This window comes from Athene noctua, chromosome 1 (assembly GCF_965140245.1).
Source record: "Athene noctua chromosome 1, bAthNoc1.hap1.1, whole genome shotgun sequence".
Lineage (NCBI taxonomy): Eukaryota > Metazoa > Chordata > Aves > Strigiformes > Strigidae > Athene > Athene noctua.
In genome coordinates, this window is record NC_134037.1 from 81,885,862 (window position 1) to 81,911,876 (window position 26,015).

Consider the following 26,015-nt stretch of genomic DNA (forward strand, 5'->3'; position numbering starts at 1 on the left):
CGCCAGCGCTCCCTTCCCACAGCAGATGTCCACGCGCTTCACGCGCCACCCAGAGCCCTGTTTTCCAGAATACACCACTGCCGTCCTTGCCTCAGTAGTCTCGTTACTGACCCCATCGCCCTCCTGCGTCAGAGGCCACCCGCCTGAAATGCTGACCCTCGCCCAAGGCAGGGCTTGGCCACCAGCCCCAACGCAGCTGGCGTTTAACAGGAGCGTAAGGCCCGGGGAAGCTCATGACTGAACTCACACTTCAGTCAAGGCCCACGGTTGCTACACAGACTGGCATTTTATCAAAGATAAAACTAGGAAAAAACGAACACCACCTTTTCTTACAAAGCACGTGCTCTTAAGAATACCGATACCTGCAATTTATTGTAAACATTCGTTAACAACTCCAGGCATGCAACAGACGAGAACATTCAAAATTTTGCAAAGTTTGGCCTTACACCAGCTGCTTCAACTTCCACAGCAGAGCGTTACGACAGATGAAGCCCATATGTACTCAACCATACACATTTCAAAAGCACTTCTTTGGGTTTGGATTTTTTTTAACAGAGAAAAATGAGCAAAGTTATCTCAACTATACGTGCCAGAACAAAAATTAGTACCAAAGTAATGAGATTCTGAAAATTTTAAAATATACCACGTACTGTGATGCACAAAACCAGGTGTGGCTTTGAGAGTATTAATCGTAATAACAAGCCATTACCAAAGCTAGTGCAATAAATGTTTCAGTTTCGTATTTAGCTGAAACCCAAGTGTCTCTTTGAGCATCCCAGACCCATCTGCTGGCAACCTAAAGGAAAGAAAAGAAAAAGCCATTTATGAATCTATAAACACAGTTTGGGTATTTTTTCTTAAAAGAACACACAGCATTATATAAATACTGATATAATTGCACTACGAGAAATACAAGTAGTAACATCTGCAAAATTACAGTGAAAATGAACAAGTCATGTTCAATGTTAAAACACATTCTTGCTCCCACCCCATCAGATCCAAAAATCTCTACACCAAAACCTCAATTCTGTCATATTCACTTTCTGGCACTTCAGCGTACTGTAAGAGCACCCTTTCAAAAGCAAGGTGAATAAACATCTATTGGAGAAGCCACATCCCCCACCCCTCCACCTCCAGCTTATTCCAGTCTACTTGTGAGCATTACTAGGCTCTCAGCTTTTTTGGTAAGACTGTTTTCAAAGATAAAATGTGTGAATTGACTGATGAAATAAATGTATCTCAGGAGAAAAAAACTCCATTTCAGTCATCCATTCTAACCTACGGCTCCACCGCCAAAGTACAACCTCAGAGGCAGCGGACTGGGAGACAGCATGAGAAAAGCGGGTGGATACATGCCCCTCAGAGCAGCTTCGTTACTGAAGCCAACAACCCTTCAAACACTGTTTCACATAACCCGCTAAAAACAGGTATGGTTTCATCAGGTTTTAAGAGCTGATGATGAACACTCCTAAATCAAAGTGCTCTCTGACACTCGGCAAAATACCTAAAAGCGTTCTGAATGCCAACGGCAGGTTGCATTACATGTAAATTTATATACAACACAGGAAAGTCTAGAATACTTTTCTCTGGGATGTGACAAGTTCGGATCACTAATCTTCATTTGTAGTCCAAGGAGCATGGTTGGTGGCAGCTACAGTTGAAACGGTTTCCATCCCTTTCCCTGCCATCCCTTCCTTCCCATGTTACCCCACACTATAACTGCACAGTATTTAGCACCAAATGTGACAACCCTGCTGGAGAGGACAAGAAGGAATGGCCTCAAATTGCCCCAGGGAAGGTTTAGACTGGATATTAGGAAGCATTTATTTACAGAAAGGGTTGTTAGGTGTTGGAATGGGCTGCCCAGGGAGGTGGTGGAGTCCCCATCCCTGGAGGTGTTTAATAATAAGACTGACTTAGCACTTAGGGACACGCTCTAGTTGGGAACTGTCAGTGTTAGGTCAATGGTTGGACCGGATCATCTTCAAGGTCTTTTCCAACCTAGATGATTCTGTGAGATCAAAATATATTGGAAAAACAAAATTCACTTCAGTTCACAGCACAAAGCGGAAATAACTGGTTGACATGGAAGAGTAGCTTATCATTCCTGACCTCAAAAAGAAGACAGCCTTCACAGCATTAAGTAGAAACACAGCAGTACCTTAAAACTGTCACCCGGCATTCTACTCCCCATAAAGAGCCTAAAGGCTTCAAGACCACCTCAAAGTAGTTAAGCTGATGAATGCAGAGGAACGCCTCGTAGACAACATACAGTTCTAAAAATTATTTTCCATTTACAAAAGATATTATGAATAATTTTTTTGCTCACATTCATTGCCTGACCTGCCTTTTCCACAATTAGTACTGATACCACATACTTATAACGGTCAAAGTCCAATTCCTTCACAGCCTTTAATATTTCTTCAGAGATTGAAGCACACAAGGAGGGACTGGAAACTCCATCATATTTGTCTTGCTGAAGTTTATTCTATCAAAAACAATTTTGAGAGATCTTAGTTTTCCTCCTGGTAGTCTTTTGCCAAAAGTTTAACAGTCATTTTCATTACAAGAACATTAGAAGAACCGATGAATAGAACAGTCAATATAGATGATGCTCTCAAACACCAAAGGCTGCACTATTTTTACTCTAAAATGTTTTATCTGTATTTTGACAAACATGTCCAGCCAATCTCCATTTAACAAATAGGAGTGTGTTCTCATTCATTTGGGCTCAGTTCACTGGAAAATAGTGCTATGAACACCTGCTCCAAATATCCAAGGCATGTCTTCCAGGCAGCAGAATTACAAGAGTTGGTTGTAACTACTCAAGGTATCACTAACGGCTAAAAATTATCTCAACAGATTGTTTTCCTTCATTTTTGCCTAATTTTTGTATACAGCAGTCAGACTGTCAAGGACACCATGTATATTTCATGCAGGTCATGATGTTACTCGAACTAATTGAAGAAGTAGCATTCCACGCATTCAAGGTCAGAATCCTTGGATAACTGGATATTTTGCAGATTACAGTACTCTGAATTGTGCTATAGCTCAATTTGATTTAGAAATGGGCAAGAGTTTAAGAAACTTCAGCTCCATCTTAACAGCACATGCTCAGTAGTGACACTGCAGAAGACCTTCCGCACTTTCCGAAACAGAGCACACTCACATTACATTTGTGCGCCAAAAGCTGGTCTGCAAAGATTTATCGTGTTTCATTTATGCAATCTACACTGTTCACTGTTCAATTAATACAGTTTTTGCAAGACAAGCTACTTTTTCCATAAAAGTAACCAACTAATTGTAAAAATACTATACCGTTAGTATTGCTTGAGCTCTGTCTCTTACTAAATAATCCCGAAATTTATTATGTGACTCCAGTCTGTATGTATTGGTATATCTTGTCTTCACCTTATTAGCTTTGAATGCCAATTGCTTAGCTTTCACCAAATCAGTAAAATACTCTTCTTCCACTGGAGCCATACCTAAAGCGTCATAATCTGATTGAGTCTTTTTTCCTTTCATCTGTGCAAAATAATAAAAAGTAGTTGAAATCACAGGTCAGTATTTTAGCATTTAACTGTAAACTCTAAAGTATTATTTAGCGACTGTTAAGAGGAAAAAAACTATTAGTTTAGGAACATGGTATGAAAAAAGCAGAAAAGTTAGAAAATCGGTATCTTTCCTTGCGGCTGTTTTGACACTACTGCTTTGACTGAAAAAAAAAAAGAGAACAGTTGTTAACTTCCACTCAATTTTAATTTCTTTTCCACCGAAATCCAAATGAAACAATTCTGTGATTCTATGATGATTCCAAGTTTGCATTCAAACTCAGACACACCATATTAGCACTCTGAATCCACTCCCTTTTCCAAGTAAAAACACACCGATATTAACACATGCCCAAGATTGTTAACCACAACTTCAAGCTTTTCATTCAAACAGCCTGCACAAACCCAAAATATATGCTTGGCTCATTTACTACATTTTACTTGTCCCCATTCCTTGTGAAGCTACTGAACAAATGCCTTATGTATTAATGACTCAATTTGCTCATTAATAAAAAGAAAAAAAAAATACGCTCCAATCTGCAACCTTTATACTTTTGCTTGGAACTTAAAAACAGAGTAACACTTCTTATTTGTCATCAGAACTCTGAAGATTCAAGTTTTCTCCCCATCCAGCTTGTGTGCTATCATTCTCTTCCACACACATCACAAAATGTGGCCCTCTGTGAAAGCAAGCAGCAAGTCTGATGATGCACATAAAAGATGTCACCTGCTGTCCTCCATAGTTGACTTACAACAGAACTATAAAATGGTAACAAGATGGAAAAGCACATGGAACCCATGAGATCATATCAAATGCTACAGACAGCTGTCTTCTATTCCAGCTACCTCCTAACGAACCACTTTGAGGTTTTGCTGACTCTTCAGTCCCTTGCTCCGCTTCCTGACTACAACTAGAACTTAGGTGAGAGAAAATCATCAGTTCCTTCTCAGAAGAAAAGAGCACAAAGGTGATATGACACCACAGTGCAAGGCTTACACTAAAAAGTATAGAAAAAAAATAATACACTTCAGAGATAATACAAAAGTCTAGTGAGAATAATTTGGAAATATGTGCTACTGAGACACTCACAAATCTTTCAGTCAGAGGAGTTTGAGAATAAGGGAAGCAATGGAGTTTCTTCTCTATGAAATCACTTATATGTTAGCCTTGTCAACACTGTGGATGTTACCTGCCCCTCTTCTCTGGTTTCTTACTGTTAGATAACTCTGTTAAAAAACAGGGATGTTGGCAGTCCTAGTGCAAGTTGGTAGCAGGCGTTTGCTGATACCATGTCAACAATGCAAACTCCAAGTTGTACTTAAACACACTAAAAATGCAAGGAGCAAACACATTTGCACCTAGGCTGTGGAAACTCATTATCATCTAACTGAAACTCAGATCTATAAAGACTATAGCCCCTACCTCCTCATCCCAGGTATCCTTACAGATTAAGACCCACCTCAAGTTTGCCAGCTGAGCTGCTCAAATGAGCATCCCAACCCATGTCTGTGGAAATGAACCTGTGAAAACTGTCACAATCCAATGAGCAGTTCTTTGCTAACACGGTTCAATGCGAGTCACAACACCTTCAGCCTGTACCACTACATATGGAAGAAAATTCATATCTACAGCATGACTTCTGACAATGCTATTACTTACAAGTTTAACTACTATTATTAGTGACAGAAGTTTTCATAATTATTTCCTCATGTGAAAGAAGCCATTTACTAATGAGGCAACCAAAAACCTTACTAATATCTCTACACAAACAGCTGATAAATAAACCTACATCTGTATTTCACAATACAAATACTGTGATTCGAAGTTTTAGCGTAACGTTGCAATACGTTTCTGTATAACATTTGCATCCTTTGTGAAAGAATCTCTCAAAAATTCAAGAGTCGACTTTGCATCTGACTACACAAAAGCCTGTTTTTACGTTACTGAACTCTACTACGTTGGCTTAACCTTGGACATATGGAAGTAAGTATGCCGAGAGAAGAAAACTTCAGCTATTTGAAAGAAACACTGTTTGTTAATAGTCTGTTTTAACAGCCGACAGTTACTTTAAATAAACAGTTCTTGTTTATTTCTCCAAAAGACAACACACCTCCTAACTTAGAGGAGTTACAGTAGCACCTCAAGTTGGAAAGACTGCACCCCCAAAGGGAGGACCACCCTTGCCTTCTTTTTACCTTCCCAAGGCTTTAACAACTTTGCCTCCCAATGCCTAAGGTGGCACACCAGCTGCAAGGCGGATGTCAAAGTGACACCTGACCAAGTAGCAAGAGAACGAGCTGCCCCAAACCGGATGCAAACCAGCTGGGAACAGCGTTTCCGATACATGCTTTCGCAAGATCGCCCTCACCGTTTAATCACACACGGAGCCCCACGTCCTTCCGCACCCTGCGCCGTCCTCCCTAAGGACCTGAACCCTATCGCTCCCTCCTTCCCCCACCAGCTGAAACGTAGCAGTCCCGGCCCGGTGCCCCCTCAGCTCTCGGGCGAGGGCCACGCCCACCACCGCCTCCTTCACGCCCGTTACCGCCGCCCTCACGCCCGTTCCCTTCCCGCGCCGCCGGCCCCGGCCGCCCAACCACCCCCGGGGCTGCCGTCCCGCCCAGGCGGCCGCTCACAGTCTCTTTATCACGCTTTCCTCCCTCCGGGAGGGTGGCGGCAGCGGGATTCGGCATCTTAGAGCGTCGCTTTCCCCGCGGGCAGGGGCAGGGGCGGGGGAGGGCGCGGGCACAGCCGCCTCGGCCCGGCCCGCCTCCCGCTCCCGGCGAGGGGCCGCGGGGAGAAGCCGCCTTCGCGCCCGGCGGCGTGCAGCTGCCCCCTGCCAGGGCGGGGCTCTTCCCGCGCGAGCCAGGCGTGACGCCACGCGCCAGCGCAGCGTCGTGACGTCAGAGCGGGCGGGCCCAGCGGTAACTGAGGTAGCGGTCGCAGGGCGCCATGGCGGGGCGGGGCGGCGCGGCATTTTCCGGGAGCGAGGGTGGGGGAGCGGGGGTTTGTGCCGGGGCTTGCGGGGCCCCGGGGAAATGCGGGTGCTGCGGCCGGAGGGCGGCGGGGCTGCCGTGCCTGGGTGGCGCGGCGCGGCGCTTTTCCCCCGGGGAAACCCGGCTCTTGGTCACGTTACAGTCCCTGAAAGCTCCAGCGACCTGCCGGGTGTGCTTCAGGCGATAAGGGGCGGCTGTGGTAGTCCAAGGTCTGCACTGGCCTCCTGTCTATGACAGTGAAACGTGGGGGGCCTCAAATAAGGTGAAGGGCTGAATTATATATGTTTAATGAACATTTTAGATCATTATTTTTTTAATAGCAGATAGGATTCTCCTGGTGGTAGCTAACAGCTGCCATACCTGCTCTGTGCTGTTACCCATATAAATATGTAGTCTCTCCTCAAAGCCCTGAATTCAGAAATTATGTACTGTGAGGGTCAGTTCCACTACCTAATTAAAGAGGAAAACAACGTTTTGAATTTAACTTTAATGGAATCTTTTACTAGTTGTTGTGATACTTCATTTTCAAACAATTTGTGTGTCTTCTGTTTGATTAATGAGGAACCATGACTTTTTTTACTAAATCAGCAGAATTTTCCTTCTTGATAGCATGAGCAGGTCTATCTTGGCAAATTCTGTAAGTTAAATGCGTGCTTCTGAATCAGTCCATCTTTCTGTTTAGACTAATGTTCAAATAACATTTATGCTTAAATTGTTCTACCGTTACTACCAGTTCGTACAAAATTTACACATACCTTACACCTTTCCACCTCCCCCCTCTCCCCGCAATGATTTGCTGGTCATAAGGGCTGAAGCGCTTGGTTTCACTTGAAGTAGCATCAGTTTCCCTGCAAACTCAGAGATTAAACAGAACAGTTACATATATATAACTCTCTTGGCATCAGTTCAGTAGATAGAACCATTCAGAAATATACCATCCTGGCATTATGCAAATAGAGCAATTCTTCCCCTCAGTTTTCCACAAAGTGGTTCTGCTCTGGAGGGTTCTTTTCATAATATGCTTAGATGACAGTTGCATGGCAAACCTCAACAACTTGTTTACAGGTGCTGCATTCTATTTGTATATCTGTGCTTATGGGTACGTTTGCATAATAATTTTCTTTGTTCTTATGTACTTTCTAATGCAAGGACTCTTTTTTTGTGTGTGTGTGTGGATGTGTTCTAGATGGCGTTGTCACACTCTGTCACTACTTGTCTTTCTCCACCTGTGCATTATGTGATTTGCAAACTTGGATTTGAGAAGAAAGACGCCTATGATATTAATAATATTTTATCTGAAAATGGTGAAGTATGTTGGCAAGCTCTTACAGAGCACGTGTGTTACCTTGAATCAGGTTGGTGTTTACTTCCTATAGTAGTGATATATTTAAGACTGATGCAGAATCTCAGTACAGTTCATAGCAAGTGCAGCTTAGTTACAACATTTTATTGCAATACAGTATTAGCTTTGCTGCAGATTAGAGTATGTCCAGTTTATATGTGCAAGGAGCTTTAAATTTTTCATCTACATTTGGTATTTGGTTATTACTGGCTCCTAAGATTCATGTAATCTGTGCTACATAAGTAGCTGCTCCTTTGCTTCCACATTAATCTTGGTTCCTACCTTCATGTGCCTGTACATATGGGGTTCAGTTCTGCTTCTCTCCTACCTCGTCGTTGCTTTCTTCTGTGTTGTTTATATCCCTTTTGCAGTAAATTTAAAACACTGAGGCTATCAGTATTCCTGTGTTGCTTCTGGTTTTGTTTCCCCAACTTTAGCATGTACAGAAGTACTGTCTGGTTTCCCTTCTGTATGTAGAACAGATTATAATTGGGTTTTTAACCAAAACTAAGTATTTATGCCCTGATGAACTCGTTGAATCATCATGCAAGCTCTATTATTAATTTCCAGAGATCTTAAAAATTGTTTATGTTTCTGCCTCAAGCAATACCTTTCAGTAAATGAGAATTTATTTTCCTTTATTTCCTATATTCAAATAAATTTGAAATTTATTTTCCTATAAAAGTGTTCCTCCAAAGAGGAGCAGTGATACCACTCTGTAAGGTACCATATCCATATCCATTCTTTAAAGGGTGTAAGTGGTGCAGCTTGACTGATCCCTCTGAGCCTGCACTAACTGTTGCATTTAGGGTGACAATAAATTCGGTAAGAGATAAATCCCCTTGCATTCTAGCTGGTCCTTAGAGATTAGAGGGACCAGAGGCGGCTGGATTTATCCCTTAATAGGTATGCCAGTTGGGGCCATAACTATAGGTCTGACCCAGACACCCAAACAGCCCCTATGCTGTAGGTCTGGTTGTGTTCAAAAGAAGCCATCAGATTCACGAATAGTGTGGATTAGTGGCCATCACTATAGGTCTGACCCAGCCAAACAGCCCATATGCTGTAAGTCTGGTTGCATTCAAGAGAAGCAGTCAGATTCACAAACAGTACCGTTTATTTTCATGCAACATCTACAGATTCTTTTAAGATTGCCTACCATAAATGCACAAACTGCAAGTTGGCTGTATAGCACTACACAAAAGAAAAATGATTGCAATATAGTGCTATATAGCATTACACAAAAGAAAAAAGATTGCAATCACACACACAGTTCCTGGGTACACTCAGCATAGCCAAGGAAATCTTACCAAAAGGCATCCCTTCTGGGGGGAGAGGGCGAGAGCACAAACCCATCGATCCATCCCTCCAATTTGGTGTCGGATTATCTTCCCTTTAAGTTAGGTCCAAACTTGGGGTACAATTTATCTTAGTAGGTATGGGTGAGTGGGTGGGACTGTAGTCAAGTCATTATTTTTTGAGTAATGACATCATTCATTTTGTGGTGCCAAGGGGTACAGCTGTTTTTTGTGGGAAAAAGAGGGAGGACAAGAAGCAAGGTTGACTTGGTGTGAGGGGTGCAGCTGGGTTGTGTGGGAAAAAAGAGAGGATGAGGCGCAGAGTTGGAAGGTTGCTACAAAAAATCGTACTTCGAGAGAAACAAGTAGAACAGGAGATAGATCTGTCCTTGAAGCGAAAGAATGGGACTGCGCGGCTTGCACCCTGCTTCGCATTCCTCCTTAGCACCACATCAAACACAAATCACTGGACTGTGCTTATTCTGGGGACTCTGTGTCAAGAAAATGTATGTTTTTGCAGATTTCTTACTGTTTTCCCTTCCTCGCACTTCCAACACCTAACACTAACTTCCAGCTTGATTATGTGGAATTTTTATACTCTAGTAGGTTCTTCCCATTTCAACAAACCCAGAACGTAATAATCCTCTTGATTTTCATATTTGCTTGCATTAGGGTGTGGGGTTTTTTTTATTTGGAGAAGGTACTTGATCTTATTTGGTTTCACACTGCACTTTTCTATATCTTACCTGTGTGGTCTTTTGGACAATAAACTAGTGTATTAGGTATGCTAAAATAGTCTAGATAAAATTCTCTGTGCTAAATATGTACACAAGCTGTAGCAGGTTTTACTCCTTGTGAGTTTTAAAATATTGGACCTTCAGGAAGTTTGGTATTCTAATCACCTTCTGTTTTTTGATTTAAGATCAAAGTGTGGATTATATCAAAAGCATACGATCATTAGGACCTGTGTGTGAATCTGTTAATTCGCACTTCAAATCTCTGACCAAGGAGAAATTTGTAATTCAGTATGCATTATGGTTCCACTGGACAAACTGCACAGAGGTATGGAAATGTCTGTTGACAATTTGTGTTTTTTGTGTTTTGGCACATGAACCCTTTGTGGAAGTTTAATGTAAAGACACACAAGATATATCAATGAACTAAAATACTTGGAATTTGTAAGTAATTGTCCGTATCTGATACATAGTTGCTTCTAATTTTCCTGACTTTGTAATTAGATTTTATATAAGTTATCACAAAGAGAACATGAGGTGCTTTGGGCCTTTTCTGACCTAAGATGGTAGGATTTTGTTTTTCTAATACTCTGCTTAATATCAAGTAAGTTATTGTTGGTAATTTTTGTAGATATAAGGCCCTAGATATATTGCAGCTAAAAATACAAGAGGTACTCTAGGGCAGTTTCTTTCCAGGCATCTGGAAGGATGTCATGATTTTCTTTCTATATTTGCATAGCAACCATCACAGAGGAATATTTAGGTTTCTCAGTGCTTTTGACAATTTGATTCGTCCTTCTGAATATTTAAGACAACATTCTTCCTCTTCCCCCTCATACAGTTATTTGTTGAAGTATTTGATGTTCTACAACATACACAAACTACAGAAGTTGCTCTTGCCTTAATGAAACTAACGTCATGCTTGGAGCGAGCCTTGGGTGATGTAAGTGCCAGCATGGAGAGTCTATTGCAGATTTGGTTTTGTAAAATGGGAATGAGCTCTTGGATTTAATTACAGGTTGTAAAAGTGAGATTACTCTGTAGTGTAGTAGTACACTAATAGCCTAGCTGCATTTTGAGTTGGACAGATGTTATTTTCTGCATCCAGCTGTGCAAATGGAACCATCATCTGGGGTTTCTTCACCTGTGCTGGTAGAATTGCTTGTGTGAGTGCTGTTACTAACCAGTTTCATGAAAAAATAGCAAAGTTTGCATAATCAGTGTACATATAGCAGGTCGTTGCTACTCTGATTTATTTAACTAAAACATGGAGCAGCATACCTTCCATAGAAGATCTGATGAGGTAGTGTCTGTGAGGAGAGGCAGGAGCATACAGCTGGAAATGGCTGACTAGATAACTTCTTTCCTCAGAGCTCTGTTTGCAGAGTGTACATCTGTTTAAATGTTTCGACACAAGTCTTGTGCTGCAAAAACATCTAGAAGTCAGCTTAAATTCTTGACCTAACTGATCAGCTGGATAGATCTGGGATCCATCTTGTGGTCCTGAACATTTGTCTTGTTGACATATTCCCTCTTTCCTTTACCTATAGTAATTAGTAAAGGTATGCACTCTTGGTCAATTTAAAGAGGAATACTGCAGGATTTCCATGACCAGAGTGAGGCAAGGATATGAGATATGACTTAGAGTTAGGAATTCTGACCGTATTAAGGAACTTGTATTTTGGATCCTTTTTGATGGAATGTGAATTAGGCTATGATTCAGCATTTGGTGATGGCACTGTATAAGTTTATTCAGTCAATCTTCACAGCCATGTTTGCTGGTGTTCTGTATGTTATGTGAGTGCAAGTATTTGAAGGCCTAGTAGCAAGACAGATTGATGAACTGGTCCAGGTACCTTTCCACCTTTTACCCCTACCCCCATTTTTGTCTTTCATCTGTATCAGTTCCTTGATCTGCTTCACTGCATGACTACACAAACAGTTGCCACTAGTACTTATGGGTATGTGCAAGGTAGAAGGGAGCAACAACTGTTTTAAGAGGCTTTGCTGCTGAGGTATATTGTCCACAGGTAAGATAAAATAGGTGGTTGTTAAATCTCTGTGAGGAGCCCTGGAGAAGGAGATGCAGATAAAGAACGACAGGCTAATTCACACATTGACAAACCAGTTTACCCAAGTATGGGCGGTGGTAAATTCTGACGTAATGAAAAATTATCAAAACTGGAAAAAAAACATCAGAGAGGATACAAAGAATGGAAGGCTTTATAGTGGTGGAGTCTAAAGGTACTGAGATTGCCCAACTAGGATATAATCTAGTTTAAGGAACAGCCAGAATCAGAAGACAAACCACAAATCTCCTTCCTTTGACAATGACAGGCCCTATAGACTTCTAGGGTAAGAATCAAGTATGGTGTCCTGGTTAGAGTTTATTCCCTTAATTATGTGTTCTTGTTGTGCTTTACTTTTGGGGGTTTTTATTTCCTCTTTTGAAAAGAAGAGTGGTAAGTATACAGACACTGTGAAAAGCTTAACTATGGGAACATTAAGTAGGATATCCACTCTTTCCTGATCTGTGCCATAAATTTTAATTTGTCGTGAAATTACAGAATTTAAAGCTTTTTTAAGGATTTGGTGGGTTTTGTTTGATTAGTGTTTTTACAATAATGAAAATGCTTACTGGGTGAAATAGTCAAACTGTATGTTTGAAATAGAAATTAATTACTTATGTTCTCTGGTTTGCTTTTTTTTTAATAGGTATATTTACTGATCGGTAAAGATTGCCCCTTCCTTCTAAGAGACTTGCTTGCTTCTGAGCAACTTGCAGTTGTCTTTGGACAAGCTGTAGTAAGTGCATAGTTTTGAAATATGCAACAAATACTGAGCTGATTTTCTTCTTACTAAATGGCCCATTTCCAAGGATAGCCTTTGCTTGCACTGGAGAAGAGTTTGCCAATTTTGCAATATATTGGAAAAACTTTCATTTTATACATGTTACAGTCTGGGGGATATATGCCAAAACCAGTGAATATTGTAAAAGGAAATATATTTAAAGGCAAGCTCATAAGTTCTTATTTGCTTTTCTAGATGAAAAACCTACATACATAAAATTCCATGTATGTGTCAAGGGGGTGAGCAAGCTGCAGACTTGTCTGCTTCTTTCTGAATTGTACTACTTGAAAATACACATCCTGCACTGGCTGTTTCTGATGAGCTGTGTTCCCCTTCACCACCACTGTAGTAAGATGCTTTATAATGTTACCAACACTAGAATTTTTCAAAACAGAGGAAACTAATTCATTCATCCCCATGTGCAAAAGAATAATAATAACAAAATTCTGATGACATTTACAGTCTTGTGTAAACAAAGTAGCTGGTCTTTCTCATACAGTTTTACAAACATAAATTCTTTGTTAGGACAGAATATTGGATGTGAAGTGTAGAAGCTTGTATTGTTAGCCAGTCCAGTAGTGTTATAAGGATGATTTCTTGAATTTTGATGGCATGTGGAGTACTTCAATTCTTAGAGTTAAAAAGTGAAAACAAAGTTTCCCTTTTTGTGAGATAGTGATCTGGAAATACAGCTTTGAATAAGATTCTGTATTTTATGTTAATTTTTATTGTTATTGTTGGTGAATTTATGCTGCAAGAAGTAAGTGCTAAGCTCGATTGCATTTGTTTGCCTGTCATAACTGGAATGTCTGATAACTAGTTTTGTTCTTCCCATATATACTCTGTAGCATATACAAGTAAACTGAAAGCTTTCCTTTCAGAGAATACTGGGAATTGCAAATAATGAGTTACTGTTAACGTGATAAGCTGTGGCCAGTCATCTTCACAATTAGATATTGTAGTTTCTAAATAACTTCTGAAATTTCCCCAGGGAAAGATTCAAGGTAATAAATAATAGATTTCTTCATGCAGTAATCACTTTGTTTATTAATTAGATGGATGTACTGAGGATATTCATTGGATCTCCATATGGTCTGAATCTTCGTAATGTGTTGTGGCATGGGTTTGCATCCCCACAAGAAATTCCTGCAAAGTAAGTTACCAAAAAGAATCTCATTTTCTTACCAGTCAGACCTGAGAATGCTTGAAAAGCCATTGGTAAAACTTATGGCTCTTATTGAAAAAAATTAAAAAAAAAAAAAATATGTCCGAAGGCCTCTGGCATTATCCTGACAGTTTTCCTCTGCTGCTGCTTCTTTTAGAAAGGGATTTCCATAGAATACTTGAGCCACTATAAAAGTCATGAGTTTTAGGACCAGTGCATTTTTTAGTAGCGGGAAAAGCAAGAAAGCTTAAGTTACTGTTTTGAAACCTGGTTCCTTGTCTGTCAGGGCAGTCAGGAATTACATGTAACAAAAGGCAGAGGAATGGGGTAAGAGGAGGGGCAACAGCAGCCAATGTAGAATACACCAATGCTTTTTTTCCTAATTCTGAATTGTTTTTTTCATGTTTGTGAGTGCAATTAATTATGAAGTTCCCCTATTCAAAAGAGATGGGGAGCATAGGTTTTGGATGTTCTTTGAAAGATCAAAAAAGCCCTTTGTCCCCAACCCGCAGATGTTGATTCTTTGCAAAGGATTTATTTGTATAAGCTTTTCTAATATATGTTGGTATTCTCCCTAGATATTGTGCTATGCTGCTTTTTTTAACTGCAGGATTGGGTCAGTTGTTACAGATGTACCTTCTGCAAACTAAATGCATTTTAGTACATCGACCTTGTGTGATCTTCGTTAGCTCTGAGGAGCTCGATGTATTTCCAGGCAAGTATTAGCAAGTTTTTATTATGTATATTTGCTATTGTTTCATTGTCCAGAAATGGTTTTCCACAGTTCTAACATTGGATCATAACTAAGGTACCTGTATACGCTGTCATTAGATGAATCAGTCATGCTCGTAGGGCAACTTTTTAATATGTAGGCAGTTCCACTCTCTATTGAACCTAAAAATAGTGCATTCTAAAATAATTGTAACATACTGGAACGTCTAACGTTACTGCTTCAGAAAGACTTCAACTGTATGTTCCAGTTTTTTGATGACGAGAGTTCATTTAATGCAACTGTCATCTTGTTTGCCTTTAGAAAATCTAATTCTTTCTAGGATCAGTGGGATCCAGCTGTAAGTGTCCCAGCAGAAGTGCCCTACATCTTACAGGGAAGGTAGTGTTGAAACAGTAAAGGATGGTGACACATCTTCAGTACACTGATGCCTTTCTCAGGGAAGGACGTGAAGTGTCAGATTAAAATCTTCTAATCTCCCTGGCTACAGACCTCATTTGGTTTACTCCTACTATTTTGAAAGCAAAAAGAGCATATGGGGAATCTTGGTGTCAATGGTGGTCATAGTCAGTTTGTGCTATATGATCGGTTTGCTGTAGAACATCTGTGCACGGATTTGAGACAGGGCTTTCGGGAAACAACTCAAGCTGATAGCATTCCAGTCATCATGTAGTGTAAACCCTATAGCTGTTGATTTGCTTAGAAAAAACACCTATTGCAATCAAGTTGCACTTGCCATTTTAAGCTTGGATAAGATATTTATAATGTGAATTCATAAGTGTGAGTTTCATTGTATGGTAGCATTGAAGTGTGAAGTGTTAATTTATTATGCTAAATGTCAGTGTGGAAAATTGATAAATAAGAACAATGTGCTTATGTTCAAGTGTTCATACTGCTGCACTGATTCTTACAGAATTAAAATGATTAATATATATTACGCTTTTTTTAAGTATTTGAAGTAGATGGAGAGCAACTCAACTGAGAAGCTGGGTCCAGTTGCTGTGTAGGCTTTTAGTCTCAGTAAAAAGCATCCATGACTTTTAAACTGTTTTTATTGTGTAATTTTATATTATAACTAAAAATGCAATCTTACAAACTCAATTTCTGATCTTATATATGACTACCATTGTACTTGTATAGTTAAAATAAATTGGATAACTTTTAAGTCTCCCTTTACAAATGCTGAAATAATCTTGTATTTTGAGTGAAATATTAGGAATGATTTAGTAAATTGTAGATTGTATGTAGTTTATCAATGGGTTTTTCTGCTAACTTGCAGATCTTAGTCATGAAGCACTTTCCATAGCTGAAGAGCTAGTAAAACTGTCCAGTTTTGTATTACAAACAATGATACCATTTTGGATGGCTGCTTTAACAGCATTCAAGCAAAGCAGGTAACTGTTGATCATTTTTAATTTTTTTTAAAATAGAATATAAAAAGAATATATTTATAGAATAATAGCAGCATTTGTAGATTCCAAAGCTTTTTGCTAAACCTGTTGCTTAGCAACATATGCATTGTTATGGTGGTCTCTCAGAAAGTTTGTGGTCTTACTACTTTTGTAATAATTTTTTGTAAAATTATTTTTTATAATAATTTTTGACTAATTTTGTGCCAACTAGGATTATAAACTATGTTTTGAAACCTAAAAGAGCTATTGCAGATGTAGCCAAAATGGATAGTTTTACAAAGCTGGTGGAAACGAATCTTCAGATGTTAACATTTTTAATTAAAAAAAAAAGTACAGTGGTTTGGTTTCCTCTCCCATGCTCCACCTTTTTGTAAGTTATTCTCATCTCTGAGCTGGTTTGAATTCTGTGGTCAGCTTCTGTTGGGCACAGGTAGTCACTTATTGTTTGTTTACAAAGTGCATTACAAAAGAATTTTGGTTTGGGTTGTTTAGCCTGAGAGTGTAACTCTGAGATGGCTCTAATTTCCATCTGGATTATATTTATAAGGGGAGAAAACCCCTTTGGATATCTTTGTTATTTTTTTCAGGTATGCTGACTGTGTGATTCTCTTACTTCCTCAGCTGGAAGTTGGACTTAGATTGCTCTTCACTACAACTAATAAATGTCCAAATCGATTGCTAACAGCTGAGGTAAAATTTCTGTCTTAATGCTAGCAATATTTGCAGAACAGTTATTCTAAAAGCATAGTTTCTAAACATTTACAGATTATCCACAAACATTTTCGGTAGAGTTTCATGAATGTCTTGGGTTTTTTTGTAAAGAAGTCTGCCAGTAGAAGAGGTCTGAAAGTACTTGAACATTAGTGTTCAGGAACAGTAGTTTAGGATGGAAAGTAGATCATGTTATATTTATTTTAAAAAACTTGACACAAAATGCAAAAGTCCTTTTTTTCATTTGTAAGGGTTTGTGGTTATTTTGCTATTCATGCACCTCTGGTATGTCATGCAAATGAATAAATACAAATTTGGTATATGTGTCGAGTTAATTGTTTTCGTTTGAAAATTAAATAATATTGTGCTTTGTTCTAGCCTTCTGCTCTCTACACCACTTTCGATGAGGTACTTGTGATTTTTTTTTTTTTATATATATATAGCAATGTCAGAATTTAAGCACATGCATGTTTCCCATTACTAGAGACCAGAAAGCACTTTCTTGTGTTGGATAAGACATTGTTTCTAATTTTTTTCCAAATACAAGATGGTGAACATTAAACATTTTAAATTTGGAATCCCCCAGAAAATATAAAAAATAATACAACTTTTAATAAATAGACTTTAATTTATTCACAATGTTTTTATCTTGAAATTCTTCATCTCACAGAAACAAACATTCTGTCATTTTCCTAGATTCAGTTATTCAGAATGAATACAAATAAACATTGTAGGCAGAAATCTTCGTTTTTTGCAACTCTCTTCTTAATCTGAATTCTTAATCTGTCAGTAATAATTAGGCACCTTGATTTTTGAGTGGCAGAAGTAATTGCTTAAAGTTAGGGAAACTAATTACTTCTGTTGGTATTTTGTCTTCGATTGTTTGACTTTCAATAATAAGTTTCCATTCAAATTACTTTTTTCTAGATGCTAGCAAAACATTTGGATAATGAAGAAGTCAACCAGCTTCCTGCAGTTCTTGAGGAACCTGCAATGGCAAGTGTTTTGTGGGATTTTTTCCTTGGTTTTGTTTGTTTTCATATTTAGTAATATATTTATTATCATGCCTAATACTCACTTATTTCACATAGCTTATCTCCAGCAGCTGTGAAACTTGAAACAAAAGCTTGTTACCCTTTTTCATTTTGAAGGATACAAAGCAGTACCTGACAAGCTATATTGGGTTAGGATATAAGACTGTCTGTCTTTCTGAAATATAGAAGTCTCAGGGATATTTGTCTTCAGACTTCTGAAAATCAGCTGAGTGGAGCAGAAGGAAAACTGATGCCTCAGGGAAAATTAAAACTTATTTCTGATTGCTTCTGGGATGCATCTTACACTACCTGGGTAGATGGCACAAAAACATAGCTGCAAACCTACCAACAGCATGTCCTGCATCTTGCCACCCAAACAGATAGTGAACATGAAAACTAGAGGTGTTGAATTTAGAGGCCTTTTGAGACTGTAGGGGACACCTGAGTTGATTATCCTGTTGCCAGAGGTAGTGGGGCTATGGACAACTTGGGACACAAAGCTGAAGGAAATCTGTTGTTACCTCTCACAAAATAGCACATATGTTAGTTTTTCATTTCCTCAGAAGGTACAAAGATGGATGAGTTACCCTTTTTTTTTTTTACTATGAACATAGTTTGCATTGTTTTTTCTGACCATGTAAATGTCCCTTTCCTATAGACATGATCACATACTTATCTTCCAGAAGTATTCTATACACTGAATATATTCTCTTCTATGTGAGTACATATTGCTTCTATTCTGTGTGAATACACAGAGAATTCTATACATTTGGTGTATGTTTCCACAGGAATTACTTTGGGATTTCTTGAACCACCAGGAGGGTCCACGTATAAGAGATCGTTTAAGCCATGGAGAGATCAGTCTAGAAGCATTTCCTAGAGAAGTAGCTAATCAGATAGTTGCATTTGCAATTACTCTTCTCTGCAGATTCTCAGATGAGGATGTGTTTGCTTTTAAGGTAGAGTTCAATATTATGCTCTCAGAAGATTTTTTTCGGTTTTTTTGGATGCTAAATCTGATTTTAGAGAGTCTTATGACTGAATCTTTTTTGACAGCAGATTTTTGTGGAAGTGAAGTATTCCTCCAAGTAAAAGATTGTGAAAGTACTTTTCTTCTAGTTTTGTAGTGAATAAGTGAAATTAATTTTATTTGTCAAATTGTATCGATACTTAGCCTGTTTATCTGCTAAATTATCTGAAAGATATGTAGAACAGCTGTAGCTCAGCCACTGAGGTATGTAGTATTTGAGATTTTCTTTCTCTGGGACACTATAAATAATGTTGGCTCACTAACGGAGGTGTGATTTGTGTCTGCACTCTACACTGTGAATTTGTGAACACTTTCTGTCTAGCAATAAATGTTTATAATTAGCAATTATTATATTTGCTCCCCCCAATTTCCTGTTAATATTTGGGATTACTTCTTTCAATATCATACAGCAACCTGTAAGATAAATCTTCCATTTATTAGTTGCAGCTCTTTTTAGTTTCTCAAGATACATTGCATGCTGCTGCATTAAGAGAATACTTGATTGCTTTTCTGTCAGCTGCTGTCAGGTTTCATAGTTAAAATGTGTCAAAGAAATTAAGCTTTAAACACTCACTGTGCTGATTACTCCTTTCAGCCCTCAGACGTTTGGAAGTCTTTATTGACTTCAGTATTATAGGTGGCTTGCATAAAATTAAGTCTAGGTCTGCATATGATTAGGACAGTTTAAAGAAACTGTTGTGTATTGTCTATGATTTTGTAAATCAGGAACACATGGTCATAAAACCACTGATGAACTGTGCAAGTTGCTACCGTTCTCAATTTCATCCAATTTCCCGACTCAAGAAACAGGTAGGTACTTCCAGCTGTGAAAGCATTTTGGTCCTTAAAATTGTGAATCATTAAAATTGGGCTAATTGTTGTCTTCATGCTTTGACTTTCATAAAAAGTTAAAATTTGACATAATTTTAATGAGCGTTTTAGTTTTATCTTTCAAAATTTACAGCTGCTAAAATGAGATGTAGTTAAGCACACTTCTATTGATTCAGTTGGTGCTGTGTTTGTGCTCTAGATCACTGCATAGCTTTATCCTTACCTGGATGTTTGCTGTTCTGTAGTTTTCTTAATCTCCTTATGCTTTCTTGTGTCAGGAATACTTTGGTCATGTTTCTAGGAATCTTGGATTAGGCTGTAACTAAGGTTTTTCTAGTATGAAGCCAGCTGATTAAGATTCCATTGTTGTAGCAAAATCTGCTTTCAAGTGTTGTGTTAGTTCTCTGATGATCAGTTTATGAATTACTGAACTGCTTGAAGATGTTCCTGGATTGATTTGAGATTGCAGTAGACATACTTAGTACTTTTGATTTTCAACAGCATTCAAACCATATGTTAGAAAAGTCATGTTAGTTAATTTTTCATATTAAAAAAAAAAAAAGGAATAAAGAATAGTAGATTAGTTTACTCAGATGATGTTTTACATGTACATCAGGAATTTTTGCCCTGACAAACCTTAACAATTGATGTCAACTTACATACTTATGACTACTGAACGAGAAACTTTCCACCCATTGCAGTTTTTTCTAAAACAGCCACTAAGAAGAGTAAAATATGTTGTCCTGTCCAAAAGCTACACTTTACATAACATTTTTCATGATACATTTTTGAGGTGCTGGAATGTATGAAGAGCATTCACTTATGGCCTGAATTGCCAGTAGTGCCTGAGGAACACGTTCAAACAATTAAAGGGTATGTATATGCTATTAAAAAAAAGAGTTCTCAAAATAGTTATGAAGAACGGAATTTGAGATGGTGAAATGTCTCTTCAAATACATTACTAGTAAGATGATAGACACCAGAGTGGTTATGAGAAGACTCGTTTGTTCTTTTTAGCTTAATCTGTGCTATACACATCAGTACAGATCCTATAAAAACTATAAACAGTGCCCTAACTTGAAGGGAATGAGAAGACAACTGAAACTTAGAGAAGTCTTAGTGACTCCATATTCTACTTCTGAAGAGATGCTGAAGAGGCTGTTAGGAAGTTAAACTAGAGCTTGAGTCAATTACAATTAAAAAAAAAAAAAAAAAGCTCACCAGATGTAAATCAAAAGAATTACTTATTCTGAAAACGGCTTGGTGACCAAATCACTGGAAGACTTTACATGAGATATTACTTTAAAAAAGAGTGTAACATTCTCTTGTTATTTGAAAAGGAGGAGTCGTTAATATCACTGGAGGAGATTGTACTTGTTTAGAGCTGAGAGCTGAAAATTCAATGCATGTAGCACATACTCAGTGTGCTGCAGAATTTTGATGAATGGAGGGTTAAGGAGGTTCAGAAGACTGTTGAGACTGAGAGAAGGATGACTTTAGTTGGAGAAAGAAAATCATGCTTATATAAGGTGAAGGAAAGAGAACATCATGTCAGAGAGTGAGAGTGGACATTGAAAACAGTGTTATCCAACAAGTCTGCATCTTGATCTATGCCATTTGAGAAAGAGCAAGTGCTACACAGTTTTACCGTCTCAAATCTTTTTTTTTTCTTTTGCTTTTAAGGTTGGAAGGAAATGCTGAAGCTAGTACTTTAATTTTGGTGATATCTGAAATTGTATCACAGTTGCAGCAATATATGCCCCATAATTGCTATAGTTCAGATGATCCAGTCGATAGTGTTCTAACAGAGAGGTGAGTGTGATATCCTCCCAGTTCCTGCTGTCAGCTTCTACATGCAGCCCAACACAAGAATTCTCAAACCTAAGTTACTCATTTCCCTGTTTTTAGAACAGTGCTTGAAATGTTTAATACACTTTTCTAATGCTGCTGCTGGTTTAATCTAAAAATCTTAATAATGCAGCTGAATATAATTTTCAAATGAAGATGAGACATTGTAGATATGGGACATTATTACAGCAGAGATTTTATTTGGAAGGTAGTATAAAAAAAAATATATTTCTTTCAGACTGGGGAAAGCAAAATGTTTTAAATATTTATCTACTGTGTAGGTTAAATTGACTTTAATCTGGTTTGTGTGCTAAAACTGCATCAGAATTTCATTTTAATGTGCTTGGTGTCACAGCTGTGCATGGCATTTAAATAGTAATATGCTGCTACATAATTCTATTCTTACATGCTTTACTATCAAGATTCCAAAATAGAAGGTATCTTGTTATACTTCTTGTCAGACTTGGAGGTGTGTTAGTTCCTCTTATATCTACTTGGAATAATGATCAAAACATGACATGCTCATTGACTTTCAATTAGCACTCTTATAGCAGTCTTAAGAGTCCCATGACTGAATGAATAGTTTGGAACAAAACTCTCCTGATCAAACCCAGTCAGCATGGACAAGAGAGTGCAAGTGGATTTTACCTGTTGCTTTACTTATGTAGGCTGTGTGCCTTCTGTTTTCTACCCACCAATCTGCTCTTTTCTCATTTATGAAAAAGAAGCATAATTACTAAAGTGTTAAACCATTTTTAGAGTTTTCTGCCTGTATCACTTTTAGTCATTAATGTTTTGCTGTCTTGGAGAAATTTGAGCATGGGGGAGATTAGGAAACATTTTTATAAGAACAGTGTGTTAAAGTGATAACACATTAGGTTACCAGATCAGAGTATAACAGGGAGTGTAGCGATAGAACAAGGGGTTTTAAACTGAAAGAGGACAGATTTAGATTAGATATAAGGAAGAAATTCTTTCCTGTGAGGGTGGTGCAATACTGGAACAAATTGCCGAGAGAAGCTTCCCCCTCCCTGGCAGTGTTCAGGCCAGGCTGGACGGGGCTCTGAGCAACCTGGTCTAGTGGAAGGTGTCCCTGCCCATGGCAGGGGGGTTGGAACTAGATGATCTTTAAGGTCTCTTCCAACCCAAACCAGTCTATGATTCTATGACAGCAGAAAGGTATTTGGGTGCTTTAACAAATCATGATCTGGTGTGGTGGTGATTAAAACACTGGCCTCACCACCTGCCTTTTAATATTAAGTCTGCTTGTTGTTCTGCCAGGAAGAAAGACCACACACTAATGGGAGTGCTAATTAATACCATTTGTTTGAGTGAGTTTTATTATGGTGGATGTTAATTTACTGTGAACTGAACTATGGTGGGAAGGCTTCAACCACAACCCTGCTGTGATTTGATGTGTTCAGTGTATCATTTCAGCCAGGCAGTTTTGATTATTGTGGTTGTATTTCTTTGATCTGAAATGGAAAATGTATTCATCACCAGCAGTTTTGCATTTATATTCAGTTAAGTCATAGAGAACACAATCATTACCCCTACTATAGATCCTTGCTTTTCTTCAGTCATGAGGTCAGGGTAATATGTTTCCAGGTTTTCTGAGTTAAAACATTGTGAATCAAAGCACACCAAACATGAAATGTATCTCATGTCAAATCCAGCTAACAAAAGATTGAAGTTAACAGTTCCTTCCTGTTTTGCAGGCTGTTGATTGAACTTTGTGATACCCGTGTTTGCACGCTTTATTCTCCCAGGCCTGTTCTGGAAATACTGGCGATACTCCGTAAAATAAGCGCACAGTGCCATCAAGTGTCTGAACAAGTTATTGCCAGCACTGAGTTGAGATACAAACGGTGGATGAACAGGAATCTACGTTCTCGGCAGAGGCATAACTATCTACGGATGTTGAACAGGTTAGCTGGTGTTTTTTCTTTACTTTGTGGTTAGGTTTATGAGAAAGTGGCTGCATGCTGCTGTTGCTAGTTTTCAGTGGTTTGTCTTAGACGTTTAAAGTCAACAGTGTTCTAGTGTTCTTGTTAATCATTTCAGAGTTGCCAACCCAGACTTCTATTATGTAGTAATATTGAAATAGCAAGAAAATCTAAAATTGGAGAATAATGAGTATTTTTAGCATTGCTACATTACTTCACTGTAAATGATAAGGTTTCAAATAAAAGTCTCATTTAAATGTTACGTTGTATTTTTTAGTTGCTAGCTTTTCCTATTTAAGCATATAAATGCTATTTAAGTTTTATCTGAATGCAATAGGTTAGACTGATTTCAAGACTCTACTCACTTTAGTTCTGCTGCTTTTTATCGTTAGTTGCTTTTTATCAGTCAGCATCTTTATAGATAGAAGAGAGATTTTTTTAGTATTCCATTAATTTTGTTCCTATTCAGAAGTGCTTTTCAGGGATTTGTGATATACTTTAAAAACTGTAGGAAAACTGTGAATATTGCATTCTCGGCCAGGTTGTGTTCCTAAAAATATTAACAATATTATTTCAGAAACATAGCTTAAACTGACAACTGACAATACATATTTGCAATTCAGTTGAACGGTACTTTATGGAGTAATGGATGCTGGTGAGGTTTCCTTTGGAAGCCTAACTATCTATGTTTCTCTTTTTCCTCATTTTGGGGTTTCATAATTTATAGTCTTTGTTTATAGTTTTGACATTTGTTGTGCTCTTTGCTGAAGGACATTTCATAGTCTTCGGCCACACCCTATGCAATATCCAGCTATCTAGGATGTATGCAGAAGTCTGAAGAATTTTTTATATTAATGATTTCTATTTATTTTGGGTTTAGTTTGTTTATTTTGAAATATTTTTGCTTATTTCTAGCATTAAATTTTTGTCTCCGGTGTTGCGACTCATCTTAGTGATGATTACTCTGGAACTAGTCAATGTTCATTTGGTTTGTAAGAAGAATCAGTTTGATTATCAGCAGTATCTAAAGTGAGTAGATAAGATTTATTTTATGAAAATAGGAAGTTGTACACATTCTTTTTTGATCTGTAACATAAATCCTGTAGAGAAAAACATAAAAAGGAACAGCATGACTTTTAGTACATTGTCATCCTTCTTTCCATCATTATAGTCATAATTATATCTCAGACAGTGTTCACTCAGTTGAAAATATATGGTCCAGTTATTCACATTTTTAATTTTTATTAGACTCTTCCTTAGTATAGCTAGAGAACGATCACACCCTCAAAAAAATATTAATATGTAAAAGCTGTATTCAGTATGTTGGTAATTTTACTCCTTGTGTGTCAGCTGGCTGGATGTCATAGACGTTGTGAAATATTTGACTGAGGAAGGAAAGGAAGCCACTTGGGAAAAATTCTATCACACATTTTATCACCATATTCTTTCTGTGGCGTGTTTAATTGTAGTTCTGAGAATCATCGCTTCTCACTGTGAGAATGAGGGAGTGGTTCTCTTCCAGAAGTAGAAGAAACCTTAATGCATTGATCACCTTGAGGCAGATTTGGAAATTTGGAGTCAGTAGCAGCTTTACACCAGGCATTGAGATATTTTTCTTTCTTTTTCTTTTTCTTTTTTTTTTTTAATCCTGTAATGAATTTTTCTTCTTTGGTTTTATTTTTCATAGGTTTTTGAAGTCAGTTTTGCAGTATACGGAGAACTTGGTGACATACACAAGCCTCGAGAAAAACAAATGGGATGAAACCACAGAGCTGACAAACAAGGCTTTGATAAAAATAAGGAAAATCAGTGACAGAAAGCTAATGTTAATGCAACTAGCCACATAAATTAAATGGGTTTAAGATTATTTGGACATAGGTATATTTTAAGAGTTCTGGAGTCCTCACATTTGACAAATCTAATTCAAAGACAAACTTCATCAGTCATTGTCAAATTTTGGATGCAAAATTTACTCTTTTTATTAGATGGCGGCTGTTGAGGCTGGAGTTGAATGACCAAGCTTCAAAGAATGGACTGTTTGCCAAATCCAGTGAAAAAGCTTTACTGTGAGCTAAATCAGGATGATACAAGTTCTACTTTAAATGTATTATGTGTTTTGTAGCTTGATTTTTTTTGTTTGTAGTTTTCTATTATACTGAAAATATCAAAGAAAAAAATGTGAATAAAAGCTCTGGAAAATTTTAAATCCTGAAAGTGATTTTTTACTTTGAAATATACTGGAAATAATGTCAGACACTGTGATCAACAGATGAAGTAATGATGAACATTTAGCATAAAGTAGTGCTCATTGGCAGCTGTGGTTGTTGTTATTAGTTAAAACAGAGTCAGATCTTGCACTGAGGTAGAGCTGATAAGACAGTAACCATTTGTTTATATACCAGGATTTAAAGCAGGCAGGATGGAATAACTTTTGCACAATATTTTTTGTTTAATTTCATCTGCTCATTACAATACATATCTAGTTAGTGAGTTAATTTCATGCAGATTAAATACGAGCACTCATATGCACACACTC

General features: G+C 37.9%; 2 protein-coding genes across 3 annotated transcripts; one reads left to right on the forward strand and one right to left on the reverse strand.

Moving 5' to 3' along the window:
- Positions 1–383: 383 nt before the first annotated feature.
- DYNLT2 (dynein light chain Tctex-type 2) lies at positions 384–6,386 on the reverse strand. 2 transcript variants are annotated; one of them, XM_074925117.1, is made up of 4 exons: positions 6,189–6,386; positions 3,319–3,525; positions 2,330–2,488; positions 384–796 (listed from the first exon to the last, which is right to left on the reverse strand). In XM_074925117.1, the coding sequence occupies exons 1-4, from the start codon at positions 6,243–6,245 to the stop codon at positions 686–688; spliced, it is 534 nt and encodes a 177-aa protein (XP_074781218.1). In that variant the 5' UTR covers positions 6,246–6,386; the 3' UTR covers positions 384–685. The 2 variants fall into 2 exon arrangements, with proteins under 2 accessions (XP_074781218.1, XP_074781227.1); XM_074925126.1 differs by having other exon boundaries at positions 686–796; positions 2,379–2,488.
- An 81-nt stretch (positions 6,387–6,467) lies between these two features.
- On the forward strand, positions 6,468–25,593 carry ERMARD (ER membrane associated RNA degradation). Its single transcript, XM_074925137.1, has 18 exons — positions 6,468–6,485; positions 7,735–7,903; positions 10,111–10,250; positions 10,764–10,865; positions 12,638–12,727; positions 13,828–13,925; positions 14,516–14,652; positions 15,947–16,061; positions 16,667–16,769; positions 17,169–17,198; positions 17,718–17,786; positions 18,613–18,783; positions 19,581–19,664; positions 20,479–20,558; positions 21,369–21,497; positions 23,252–23,461; positions 24,395–24,508; positions 25,167–25,593. The coding sequence occupies exons 2-18, from the start codon at positions 7,735–7,737 to the stop codon at positions 25,324–25,326; spliced, it is 2,001 nt and encodes a 666-aa protein (XP_074781238.1). The 5' UTR covers positions 6,468–6,485; the 3' UTR covers positions 25,327–25,593.
- Positions 25,594–26,015: the final 422 nt, after the last annotated feature.

Coding starts and splice junctions, on each gene's coding strand:
- ERMARD (XM_074925137.1), top strand. CDS start 7,735: ATGGCGTTGTCACACTCTGTCACTACTTGTCTTTCTCCACCTGTGCAT. Junction 13,926..14,515: donor CCACAAGAAATTCCTGCAAA/GTAAGTTACCAA, acceptor TATTCTCCCTAG/ATATTGTGCTATGCTGCTTT. Junction 17,199..17,717: donor TCTACACCACTTTCGATGAG/GTACTTGTGATT, acceptor ACTTTTTTCTAG/ATGCTAGCAAAACATTTGGA.
- DYNLT2 (XM_074925117.1), bottom strand. CDS start 6,245: ATGCCGAATCCCGCTGCCGCCACCCTCCCGGAGGGAGGAAAGCGTGAT. Junction 3,526..6,188: donor GAAAGCGTGATAAAGAGACT/GTGAGCGGCCGC, acceptor TATTTTGCACAG/ATGAAAGGAAAAAAGACTCA. Junction 797..2,329: donor AGGCAGGTCAGGCAATGAAT/GTGAGCAAAAAA, acceptor TCTTTCCTTTAG/GTTGCCAGCAGATGGGTCTG.